The sequence below is a fragment of the Canis lupus genome, chromosome 26 (genome assembly GCF_048164855.1).
Source record: "Canis lupus baileyi chromosome 26, mCanLup2.hap1, whole genome shotgun sequence".
Lineage (NCBI taxonomy): Eukaryota > Metazoa > Chordata > Mammalia > Carnivora > Canidae > Canis > Canis lupus.
This window is the reverse complement of record NC_132863.1, coordinates 49,538,711-49,550,945: the sequence shown is the minus strand read 5'-3', so window position 1 is coordinate 49,550,945 and position 12,235 is coordinate 49,538,711. Positions and strand designations below refer to the sequence as shown.

Here is a 12,235-nt window from a genome sequence, read left to right as displayed (position 1 = left end):
TCCTCCGCAGAGGTGCTCCGAGAAGCCAGGGCGCCCGGCGGGGGGGGGGGGGGAGGGGAGGGGGCGGCCCCGCGCCCCGCCCAGTGGCCCCGTGCCCCGCCCCTCGGGCCCGCGCCGCTATATCTGGGCGCCCGCCCTGCCCGCGGCCACCGCCGTCCGCGCCGCGCGCTCCGCCCGACCCGAGGTGCCCGCGCTCGTCCCGCCCAGGCCGCGCCCAGCTGGAATGCAGAGATCGCCGCCCGGCTACGGCGCACAGGACGACCCGCCCGCCCGCCGCGACTGTGCATGGGCCCCGGGACCCGCGGCCGCCGCTGAGCCGCGCGGCCTCCCCGCCGCCGCCGCCGCCGCCCCCGCCGCGCCCGCCTCGCCGCCCAGCCCGCCGCGCAGCCCGCCGCGCAGCCCCGACCCGGGGCGCTATGGCCTCAGCCCGGCCGGCCGCGGGGAGCGCCCGGCGGCCGACGAGTCGCGCATCCGGCGGCCCATGAACGCCTTCATGGTGTGGGCCAAGGACGAGCGCAAGCGGCTGGCGCAGCAGAACCCGGACCTGCACAACGCGGTGCTCAGCAAGATGCTGGGTGAGGGGCGCGGGGCGCGCGGGCAGGGCGCACCGGGGGCGGGGGAGGGACGGGGAGGGCGAGGAAGGGGGCACCGAGGGCAGGGGAGCGGGCACCAAGCGTGGGGAGGGAGCATCGAGGGCAGGAAAGGGGGCACCGAGGGCAGGGGAGAGACGGGGCGGGCGGGGAGGGGGCACCGAGGGCAGGGGACAGAGCACCTAAGGGCGGGGAGGGGGCACCAAGGGCAGGGGAGGGAGCATCGAGGGCAGGGAGGGAGCACCGAGGGTGGGAAGGGAGCATTGAAGACAGGAAAGGGCACCAAGGGTAGGGGAGAGACGGGGCAGGTGAGGAAGGGGCACCGAGGGCAGGGGAGGGAGCATCGAGGGCGGGGGAGCAGGCACCAAGGGTGGGGAGGGAGCATCAAGGGCAGGGGAGTGGCACCGAGGGCAGCGGGCACCCAGCACCCGGGGCGCCCCGGCCCACGGCAGGCAGCCCGCTGAGCCCCACACCCACGCCCGCAGGCAAGGCGTGGAAGGAGCTGACGCCGGCCGAGAAGCGGCCCTTCGTGGACGAGGCGGAGCGGCTCCGCGTGCAGCACCTGCGCGACCACCCCAACTACAAGTACCGGCCGCGCCGCAAGAAGCAGGCGCGCAAGGCCCGGCGGCTGGAGCCCGGCCTCCTGCTCCCGGGCCTGGCGCCCCCGCCGCCGCCGCCAGAGCCCTTCCCCGCGGCGCCGGGCCCGGCGCGAGCCTTCCGGGAGCTGCCCCCGCTGGGCGCCGAGCTCGACGGGCTGGGGCTGCCGACGCCCGAGCGCTCGCCGCTGGACGGCCTGGAGCCCGGCGAGGCCGCCTTCTTCCCCGCGCCTGAGGACTGCGCGCTGCGAGCCTTCCGGGCGCCCTACGGCCCGGCCGAGCTGCCCCGGGACCCCGGCGCCGCCTACGGTGCGCCCCTGGCCGAGGCGCTCAGGACCGGCCTGTACTACGGCCCCGGCCCCTTCCCCGGGCCGCTGTCACCACCCCCCGAGGCGCCCCCGGCCGAGGGCGACACGCTGGGGCCCGCGGCCGACCTGTGGGCCGACGTGGACCTCACCGAGTTCGACCAGTACCTCAACTGCAGCCGGACCCGGCCCGACGGCGCGGGGCTCCCGTACCACGTGGCGCTGGCCAAGCTGGGCCCGCGGGCCATGTCCTGCCCCGAGGAGAGCAGCCTGATTGCCGCGCTGTCCGACGCCAGCAGCGCCGTCTACTACAGCGCCTGCATCTCGGGCTAGGCCCCCGGCCTCGGACCTGCCGGCCGCCCGCCGCCCTTCCGGGTCGAAGCGCCCCGTTCTCTTCCTGCAGTGTATTTTCTAGAACCGGGCTGTATTTTTTACTTTGCCTTTTTTATATGCGTAATACAACATATTTAATTTTTGATTAAACTTTGAAACTTCTTCCAAGGGGTGCCGGTGACCGAGAGCACCGATGTCCAAGGCTGTTTGAGTATGAAGAGTAGCAGTGTTTGCTTTAAAGGAGGAGCAGGAGCTGGGTCGCCCCCGGGGCCAGGCGAGGCCACAATAAAGTGACTCGCTCTTTCCTCTGAACACCCTGAACACCCGAGTCTGTGGTCGTTGGGGGAAGGGGGAGCGGTACACCCCAGGACCCTGGCCGCGCCCTTCCCCCCCGGAGTGTCCTGGGAGACTGACCCCCAGCTCGGGCCCCAGGGCACCCGCTTCTCCGTCCTTCCAGGATTCTCCCCCAGACAGAGCTGCGGAGGCACAAGGTGTGGGCGCTCCCTGCCCCCCCAGCTTCCATTCCCCGCCTGTCCCAGCCCCCACTTTAACTGGAGCCTAGCAGAGGTCAGCAACCCCCCACACCCCAACCCGAGTTTCCTCATCCTCGTCTCCTCTTTAAAAACCTTCCAAATAAATACACTCGCACATAACTAAAACTTTCCCCGAGCTCAGGCCTGTGCGCCTCCCCAAAGGAGGTTGGCGGGGTGACCCCTGTAAGGGACATGGCACCGCGGGACCCCGTTATTGGTGAACCAGAGTCCCCAGAAAGGGTGCCCCACGACACAGCCCCGCTGCTCCTCACGGTGGGTGACCCGGAGCGGGAGGCCCAGGCTCTCCTCCCCAAGCCGCTTCCCGGCGCCCTTCCCGGCTGCCCTCCTCCCGCCGCCTGGGCCCGGGGCGCTGTCTGGTGCTCCCTCGCTGGGGACAAGGAAAAGCCCCAGCTGGGCCTCCTGCGTGTCCGCGAGCTCGCACACGCTTCTGCACTTCTGCGTGAGGCCGTGCGGCTCCAGGGCTGCAGGGGAGCTGCGTGCTCTGTGTGCGCACACGGGGTGGCACCGCCACTGTACGTGAGCACCCACGAGGGCTGGACGGCGTGTGTCCGCGGGTGAGCCTGGGCGCCCACACACAGGGCCGCTGCCTGGGGCCGTTTTTATGGGTAACCTGCCTCCCAGAGGCAGGGACGTTGCCCCAGTATTAACAGGCAAGAGCGCCACACCTCAGCTGGCAGCGGTGCCCGCGCCCCTACCCTCCCCATGAGCCGCAAGGTCCAGAAAACTCAAAAACAGACATAAAAGAACAGTGACAAGCTGGAGAAGGCAGGAGACAGACTCCCAAGTGGAGAGACCCCAGGGCGGGGGGGAGGGGGGGCAGAGACCTCCCACATCCCAGTATCCAGCGCGATGTGTGGCAGGGACACTGAGGCCAAAGGGAAAAGGCCGATCCAGCCCAGATCCAGCCCAGTCACGGCTGTCGGGGTTCTGTCGGGGGTTCGGGCGCTGCCCTGGGGCCCTGAGGCTGGTCCTGGGCTCCTCTCAGGGAAGTGCCCAGGACCGCCCCGACTCGGCTCTGGCTTTGCCCTGGGCCTGCCCCCTGGTGGGGGACTGACGACCTGAGCTCCGGGCCTGGAGCCTCTGCCCCAGCTGTGGGCCCCCCCTCCCCCCGCCCTGTGACCAGCCCCACCGAGGACCTCCCTGGCTGGGTGGGCGGAGTCACTGTCCATTGTTCTACCTGCGGCCCGGACACACCCGCGGACCCAGGAGAGAGGTGCCAGCCCGCAGCCAGGGCCAGCTGTGTCCCTCCGGCTTCCTGGCACGGCGGCAGCACTACTCTCCCACCCTGCGTTCCCAAGTCTTCACCCCACCCCATCCCACCCAGAGGGTGCACCCTCCCGGGCACCTTGGGGTCAGCAGGTCGGGGGCTGGCGGGTGCTGCCACCGTAGGGAGAGGACAGAGCTTGAGGCCCGCAAGCCCCCCCTCACATGGCCAGTGGGGGCCAGTGGGGGCCAGTGGGGGGCGGCCCCCACCGCTGGGGGCTGGGGGAGACCAGGAGCCGGGTGGGAACAGGAGAGGGCCTCCCACGGAGAGCAGCTGTTTCCAATAGCAGCTCCTCGGCGCGGTGGGCCGGTGCGGGGGGGGGGGGGGGGCGGGGGGGGCAGGTCCCCCCAGGACCCTCTGCCCGGCCGGGGAGCGCTCCGAGGGGCCTGGCCACAGCCCCAGCCCCATCCAGCCTGGGCCAGGCGTCCCACGGCTCCCCTCCTGGCCCCACCCACCTGCCTCCAGGAGGCTCAGCGAAGGGAAGTCCCCGCCCCCGGCTCCCGCTGAGTCAGGCGGCCTCGCTCCTGGCGGGAAGTCCTAGCGGCCCTGCCCCGCGCGGGCTCCCACGCCCTGCACCCAGCCCAGCCACGGCGTCCAGCCCTCCCCAGCAGGCAGCCGGGGAGGGGGGCGCAGCAGGCGGGATGCGCCCCGTCCTTCATGGACATGCTCCCCCAGACGCCCTTGGGGACGCCCACAGCCAGGCCGGCGCTGGGAGGGGCGCAGTGTCCCTCCCCACTCGGCCCACATCGTTCGAAACCTACACTGGAGTTTGGCGGCCGCGGCCGTGGTTTCAGTCCACAGGGAGGACGGTGCAGGCCGTGCAGCCCGCATGCCCCTCAGGCCAGGGTCCCTCCGCTCCCCACGCGGGGCAGCGGCTCCCGGGCCCCGGAAACATCATCAACCTACCCTCTCCGCGGATTGGCCTGTTCTGGACGCTTTGCGTGAGCGACCTCATGCAACCAGTGGATCCTGAGTGTGGCTTCGTTCACCGAGTGTGGCGATGTCCCGTCCTCCCTCCCGCTGTGGGGCTCACGGCCCGCTGTGACGAGACCACCCCAACCGCGGGCACTCAGACTGTGAATGCTGCTGCCGGGAACACGCGTGTACAAAGTTTTTGTGTGCACATGCGTTTCACTAACATCACCCAGACTGTCCCTAATGACCGGGCCTGAGCAAGCAGGTCAAGCACGGAGAGCCAAAGGGGCACGGACCTGCCCTCCCCACGGCGGCGGGGCCATGGGTGAGCCAGGACCTGGTGCAGTGCAGGCTGGGCCCAGGCCTGAGGGAGAGCGGGGTGGGGGGGGGTATCTCCTTGTCGTGTTTCAGGCCACGAGTCCGCGGGGCTCCCTCCCCACCTGTAGCCTTGCGTGGGGGCCAGGCAGGCGGCGGCGGCTCAGCACGCTGGGGGCTCCCCGCCCTGTGCGCGGCTCCCACAACCCTCTGTGCGCCCGGCGACCCGGCCCTGTGGCCACGACCCCGTCCGCAGCCCCACGTCCCCGCCCCGTATCCCACGCTCCTGCCAGCCTGCAGCGCCGAGAAAACAGGAAGGGGTGCGCGGCGGCGGCGCTGGGAGGAAATGCAGGAAGTGGCCGCCGGGTGCGGCGCTTATCTTGGGCCGCAGCCGGGGACCCCTGGCCTCACGCCCCGCACAGCCGGGAGGGGACGCGGGGAGCGACCCGAGGACAGCGCCTGCTCCCCTGGCCCGGAGCCCCAGCCACCTCACCCCGTGCTGCGCGGGCCAGAAGCGAGCGGGCTGTGGCCGGGGGTGAGGAGACCATGTCTGGCCTCGGCCAAGCCGGGCTGAGCCCCCCACAGATGGGAGCCCCGTGGCCTCACGACCTTGGGGTCACAGGCTCAAGCCCCACGCGGGGCGTGGAGAGGATTCAGAACGGCGGGGCCCACAGCCCAGTGCTGACCCAGCGGCCAGCAGCCAGCCCCAGGCTGGCCCACCTCCCCCCCAGGTCCTGACCTTCCCGTTTCCCCCAAAACAAGGACTCACTTCCCCCCGCAAGTGTGGAATCCCTGCTGGCTCCTCAGGAGGAAGGCCGGGAAGGTGGGGGTTCATGGGGCTGGGGGATGATGCTTGTTGTTTGCTTCTGTGTTTACAGAGCTGGGTCTTTTCCTCGGGAGGGGACAGGATGGGGATGGTCCCTGGAGCCCCCAGGGTCCTCAGGCCCCTGGCAGGGACAATGGGCCGCGGCACCTGGCACCCCCCACCCCCGCGTCTTTGCTTCCTGGAGTGGGGGGTCCGTGTGTTCCCACGGGGAGCACAGATGGGCGGGCAGCCCCTGGCACACCTGCAGCCGGGACCGCGCTCGGGCTCACAGGCAAGGGCCAGGTGCCAGCGAGGCCGCGCAGCCTTCAGGTCTGGCCGCAGGTGCTTCCTCCCGGCCTGCGCGTGGCCCCAGGCCCCCCCGCGCCCAGCGCCAGGTGCAGGGCCTGGCTACCTCACATCCTGTCCCACAGCCGTGGCCCCTGGACGCGGGAGCCGGACCCCGTCTGCGCAGGCCCCGGGCAGGGCACACGCTCCCGCTTCCCAGCGCCCCTCGCCCAGCCAGGCTGCCCACGGGACCCGCGGTCCCCGCCCCCTCCCCAGCCTGCTGCAGAGGCAGAGGTAGGAAGTGGGGGTGGGGTGGGGGAGGGGAGCGGGTGTGGGCGCGAGAACACACAAGTGGCAACGTCAGATTGACTTTCTGGTTTTCAAATCCAGAGACCAGCTTGCCAGTCGCCCGTGTTCCAGATGTTCTTTCAAAGGCTCCCAGTCTGGGGAGGCTGTGGGACACGGGCTGCCCTTCAAAGTCGGCATGGCCCCCCTCCTTTTGGAGTTGCATACGGGGGGTCTGGCTCCCTGGCTTCGGGAAGTTGCACAACCCTGGCCGTGCCCTGCGGCCCCGTCTGCCACCCTGGCACAGCCCCTCCCCGTAGGACCGCCTGCCCCCCCGGAAGCAGCTGAGAAGGCACGTGGATGGGACAGGACGGCATGGGGTGCAGGCCACGCATGTGCCCCGGAACCCACATCTGTCGGAGGAAGAGCCGGGCTCAGGCCGCCTGCCCCAGACCTCAGCTAGGAGGGGCCTCGCGGGTGGGGGACCAGGGACACACGGGACAGGACAACCGCTCTGGCCCTGGTCGGGGGTCCCGCCGCGCCTGTTGGTGCTGGTCAGGTCCAGCCGGCGTCACTGAGCAGCCGGCGCTGCTGGACAAGCCACCAAGGGGGTCCCGGTGCTCAACAGCAGGCCGGACGTCTTGGGGTCCGAGCGGGGCAGCCCGGGCTTCCCCTCTGGTCCTGTCTCGCCGGGTCACTGTGGCCGTCCCCGCCCTGGACCAGCGGACCTCGTCCCGGAAGCCAGGAGCCCAACTTGCCGCCATCCTGTGCGAGGAAGACGCGGCAGCAGCTGGAGGGGGCCGCAGGAGGAAAGACAGGTCCACCTGCCCGCCCGGGCCCGGCAGTGGGGTCTCACTCAGAACAGAGCCTTGGCCTACGTGCCGAGGACCTGGAGGTGCGGGGACGCGGACTCGGCGGCCGATAGTGGGGGGCAAAGTCCCGCAGGAGGAGCGGCCACATGCAGGAGGCAGGCGCGGAGCCACGAGGCCGCCAGCCCCGGAGCCAGGCTCAGCCCCAGGTCGCGGTGACGCCGGGCTTCCGCGCCCCAGGACCGAGGGGGACGAGGAGTCTGTGCTGAGCCACAGTGAGGATTCACTACCGCGGGCCCGCAGCCGGCCGGGCGCTGTGCGACGGGAGCCGCGGCAGACCCCGTGGGGGACCCGGGCGCCAGGCCCCAGGCGGACGCGCTGCTGCGGGCGAGGGCCCCCAGGCCCTGCCCTGAGCCCGTCCAGTTGCCCCGGGGGTCGACTCTGGGAGGGCCGCCCGCCAGGGGGAGCTGGGCCAGGCGGTGGGCCCGCAGGCCTCGCCCTGCTCCCACGGCCCCCGCCCCCAGGCTGGGGGGCCGCCCACCTCCCTCCCCCAGGGCAGCCCGACTGCTCTCAGCAGGGAAGGGACGCCGTGGGTGGCAGCAGCCCCGACAGCCCGGGAGTCGCCTCGGACGCCCCCAGGGCTCCTTACGCGCAAGGAGCCCCGGGGAGACGGGCAGGGGGCGGCCGTCATACAGGCCCCGTCCCTGTCCCCACCTGCACCCAGAGCCCTGGGACGCTTACTGACCCTCGGCCCCAACCCGGCGGCCCCACACCTGACACTCCACCCAACTGAGGCCAGAGCCTGAGGCCGGCGCCCTGCTGGGCCCCTCCAAGCACCCGGGCCGGACCCCAGCGCTTCGTGTCCAGCCCTCCTCCTTCGCCTCGCCCCACCCACGGCCCCGGGCCCCACCGACCATCTCCCATGAGGCCAGCGGACCTCTCCCGACCCGACTCCAGCATCACTCCTCAGCTCAGACCCTCCGGGCCCGGGCCGCCTCAGCAGGAGCGCAGGCTGCCCTTCCACGGCCGTGACCCCGCAGCCCGCAGCCCACTGCACACCATGGCACGCCCACGGAGCACGTGCGGCACGAGCCCAGCCGGGGGTCCGATCCCTGCGTGAGCATCGCCCTCGTCCCCACGTCAGGCCCCCGGGGCAGCTGCCCCGCGTGGCCTGGGGCTCCTGCTGGGCGTGCAGCAGGTGGCTGCCGCGTCCCGAGGCCCAGGAAGCTTGGGTGGCCGTGCTGTGCGCAGGTCATGGGGCACGGGGCGCCGTGGGCTTCCTGGCTGAGGTTGGGGCAGGATCTGTACCTCCTGTGCCGGGCTCAGCACACGCACGGCGGGCAGCTGGCTCAGGGCAGCTCCTCCACCCCTCACCTCGGGCGGTGCCGACGGCCCTACCGTGAGGGCCGCTCCGCACCGAGGCCGGGCCTGGCCCATCCACCTGTCCGAGGACTGTGAGCGCTGTGGTCCTCGGGCGTCCGGGTGCCTGACCTGCCGACTGCCCCACCCGCCCCGGGCTGACTGGGGAGGCGTCCTGGACGCTCGGGCCCACGCAGCTGTGGGCCGGGGAGCCCGGGGTCAGCCCCTCACCCCGCCAAGAGCCCAGGACGGCGGATCCCTGAGCACCCCTCCCAGGGCCGCAGGAAACAGCCTGGCCCCGCGAGCAGCCGGGCCAGCGACTGGCTTCCCTTCAGGCCCGTTTCCTTTATCCGGTTGTTTTGCTCTGGATTCACAAAGCTCGGCCTTCCCCTCCATGTCCACCCTTCCCCCATTCCAGAGTCAGCAGGCCGGGACCGGACATTTCAGGGCGCTAGAGCACCCCCGGCCTGGAGCTGCCCTGGAGCAGGGGAGGTCATCCAGCGACCCGGGCCGCCCCCTGCTGCCCACGGCGGGGAGCGCAGCGCCCGACCCTCGCCCGGGTGTGGGGGACGGGGCAGGCGTGGGGGACTGGGCGTGGGGGACTGGGCATGGGGGACCTGGCAGGTGTGGGCGACCCGGCGCTGGCCCCACGGCCTGCGGGCCAAGGGAAGACCACCAGACGGCAGCAGCAGCAGTTTATTGAGTCCTGGCTTGGCGCCTGGAGCATCACCCGCAGGCCCAGGGCCCCCCAGGAGCGCGGCCACAAGGGAGGGGCCGGGACCTAGCGGCAGGCCAGCCCGAGGGAGAGGCCGGTTCCAGGCCCCGCGGGCTCTTGTGGGCGCGCAGGACGCTAGGTGCCCTCCGTGGCCGCCCGCAGCGCGAACAGCTTCTCCCAGCAGGTGGCGATGGCATCCAGGGCGCGCAGCACGAGCCTCCGGCTGCCGCGCCGCCGCCGGGGAGGGCGCCTCTTGGGCCACTGGCTCCGCTGTCAGGACGGGGGCAGGGCGGTCAGCGAGCACCTGGGGTCCCCACCCCCGCGCCCCCTCCTTGCTCCCGGGGGGCAGGGGGCCCGTGGGTGGGGAGGGACCCGGGCCGGCCCCGCGCACCTGGCGCAGCACCCAGCAGTGGCGCCGCATGACCGCGTCCGTGCGCAGGGCCACGGTCCACGCTGCTCTCTCCAGCGCCCCGCGGCGGCGCCCGGCCACCACCCTGCGCAGGGTCCGACCCAGGGACGCAATGGACAGTAGGATTCCGCGCTCCTGGGGAAGGAAGGGAGGATGCTGGGGAGGGCCCTGTGGGAGGCCCGGGGGTGCCGGAGGCAAGGGGAGGGCGGCCCATACCTTCTGGGCACCGCAGGAAGCTCCCACCCGACCCCTCCAGCCAGAGGCCACAGCTCCAGTCAGGTTTTTCTGAATGAAATGCAGGGGTCGGGAGTCCGGCCCTGTCCACGCGGCCCCTGGCCCTCCCTGCCTCACGGCGGCCTGCAGGTCCTCCGAGATGACCGCTCGGTAGTGGCGGAGCACGTTAGGGACGCTGCAGGCACGGGGCCCTGCCTGGCCGGGCGCCATCCCCAGCAGAGCCAGCAGGAGCGCCCAGAGTGCAGGCCTGGGAGTCACCTGGAAGGGACGCTGGGTCAGGGCGGGGTGCCCAGGCCTGCGGGGGGCCCCCCACCGCAGCCCCCACGACAGCCCCCAGGGAGTCTCCCAGCAGGTGCACAGCGGAGAGGTCGCTGGGCCGTCGTGACACAGGCCTGGACCTAGCAGGACACGTCCTTGCTGTCTCAGGTTTGGGGCAGGATGGACGATAAGCCTGCAGGCCACACGGCTCTACGCAGACACGGGGTGAATGGTGGGGGGCCGGGAGGGGGGGCTCCAGGGGCAGAGCTGACCTCGGCCTAGGGGTGCAGCCCGCACCCCGCCCCCAGCAGGGCCAAGCTCTCCTCCGGAGCCACCCCCGCCCCCCAGAACGGGGGCAGAAGTGCTCTGGTTCCAGCACGACCGCTCCCCCAGGCTCTCCCTGGCTCGGGGCAGGGCACCCCAGCACCTCCCGCCCAGCAGGACAGGGCTGAGGGCTCCGCGCAAGGCCACACCCCCCTGGGAGGGGAAGGCTTGGGGGAACCCCCAGGGGCAGCGGAGGGGGGCAGCTGTGCCACCCCAGACACGCCTTCTCCAGCCCCCCCTGCCCCAAGAGCCCGGCTTGGGGAGAGGCCCACAGGTCGGAGAGCGAGCAGCTAGTTCCCCGACCCCGGGCCACACACCACCCCCAGGCCCCCCGGGCTGGAGTCAAACAGCAACGGGAAAATTAATCATGTGAAGCCAGCGGGACGCAGGACTCGACTCCGCTTCCCAGCCCTGGGAGGGGGGCCCGCCGGGCCGCACCCCAAGCTGCACAGAGGCCTGGGGTGCAGCGCTGGCAGGTTCGCCGTGGCCCCTTGAGCTCGCCCCAGGCATGCCCAGCGGGTCAGGGGTCGCAGCCGGGCAGCAGCTGTGGGCACGGGGAGGTCCACGCGGCCGGAGAGCAGGGCAGCAGGGGCCTGACCCGGAGGCCCAGCAGCCCCCTCCCACCCCCACCGGCCCCCCGCTGCCGGGAACCAGCACCCAGGGCCCAGCCAGCCGGACTGAGGTGGCGGGAACCCGGGGGGGGGGGGGGGGGGACTTCCCGGCAGGGCACGGAGGGCCAAGCCACCTCCCCTGGACCACGCTCCCCAACCCTCTGGCCACGTGGGCCCCCTCCCCAGTGGCCGCTCACCATGGGCCTGTCACAGCGAGGCCCTCCCTCAGCCCCGCCAGGGGGCCTGGCACATAACCGTGGGTCGCGGGTCCGTGGGCAGGGGGCGGCTGAGGCCTCAGGACAGGCTGCAGCAGGGAGCGCTGGCGGCGGGCAGACGAGGCTTTTGAAGTTGGCTCCTCTGGGGAAGGAGGGAGGGAGCAGGAGGGAGGCCCCAGGATCCCGGCCCTACCCCCTCCCTCTCCCCACCTCCTATCCAATTGCTTCTTCAATCAACCTGACCCTGGAGCCGGCTGCGGGCTCCCTGCCCAGCCAGGGTCATGCTCAAGCCGAAGCCCCAGGACAGTCTGCGCTGCTGAAGAGGCGGGTGGGCTGGGGCGCCTGCCCCTCTGCAGGTGCTGCCCTCTGGGAGCCCGGGGTGGGGGTGGGGGGGCGGGCCGGCCCCTGCCGCAGCCCCCAGCGCCTGTACCCTCGCGACTGGGCCGGGGCGGGGGTCCTCCCAGGCTGAAGGGGTCCTCTGCTGGGGGAGCCCTGGGCGCCCAGGAGCGGGGGCCGCCACGCCCATGCCTGGCCGTACCCGGTGCCCCCCGGAGCACCTCAGAGCAGCCTCCAGAAGCCAGCCCGCCTGGACCTACAACTGAAGACCCGCCGGCTGAAGAAAAGCCAAGAAAGCGCCTCAGCGGAAACCATCCCCACGTGAAGGAGAGGACATTCACACATGATGATCCCGATGTTCCGGAACTTTCCAAGGGCTCTCCAGAGGCCGTGCCTGACCGCGAGATCGGAGGAGCGGCTGGGAGAAGCCAGGTCCAACCCAGGGCAGCGAAGGCTGCCAGCACCCCTGGGATTGTACAGAACGGCTGGCTGCCAAGCCCCTAAAGCCTCCGGGACCCATTCTGTGTAGCAGGCAGGGTCCCTCCCTCCCCTCCCAAGAGATCAGAGGAAACTCCGAGGTCCCCACCAAGACCCCGCAGAGACCCCCCCCCCCCCCCCCCCGCCGTGAGCCGCCCTGCACCGCTCCACGGGCCTGGCCCACCTCAGGCTGTGAGGCGGAGGAAGCATGTCCGGATCCAGCCTGAGTGGGATCTGGGCC

The 12,235-nt window shown here is 72.1% G+C and overlaps 2 protein-coding genes across 2 annotated transcripts; one reads left to right on the top strand and one right to left on the bottom strand.

Moving 5' to 3' along the window:
* The first annotated feature begins 158 nt into the window (after window positions 1-158).
* SOX18 (SRY-box transcription factor 18) lies at window positions 159-2,136 on the top strand. The gene is made up of 2 exons (XM_072799774.1): window positions 159-575; window positions 1,076-2,136. Exons 1-2 carry the CDS (start codon window positions 224-226, stop codon window positions 1,822-1,824), a joined length of 1,101 nt encoding a protein of 366 aa, XP_072655875.1. The 5' UTR covers window positions 159-223; the 3' UTR covers window positions 1,825-2,136.
* Window positions 2,137-9,112: 6,976 nt separating this feature from the next.
* On the bottom strand, window positions 9,113-11,534 carry C26H20orf204 (chromosome 26 C20orf204 homolog). Its single transcript, XM_072799772.1, has 4 exons — window positions 11,164-11,534; window positions 9,756-10,031; window positions 9,522-9,674; window positions 9,113-9,400 (listed from the first exon to the last, which is right to left on the bottom strand). Exons 1-4 carry the CDS (start codon window positions 11,164-11,166, stop codon window positions 9,266-9,268), a joined length of 567 nt encoding a protein of 188 aa, XP_072655873.1. The 5' UTR covers window positions 11,167-11,534; the 3' UTR covers window positions 9,113-9,265.
* Window positions 11,535-12,235: the final 701 nt, after the last annotated feature.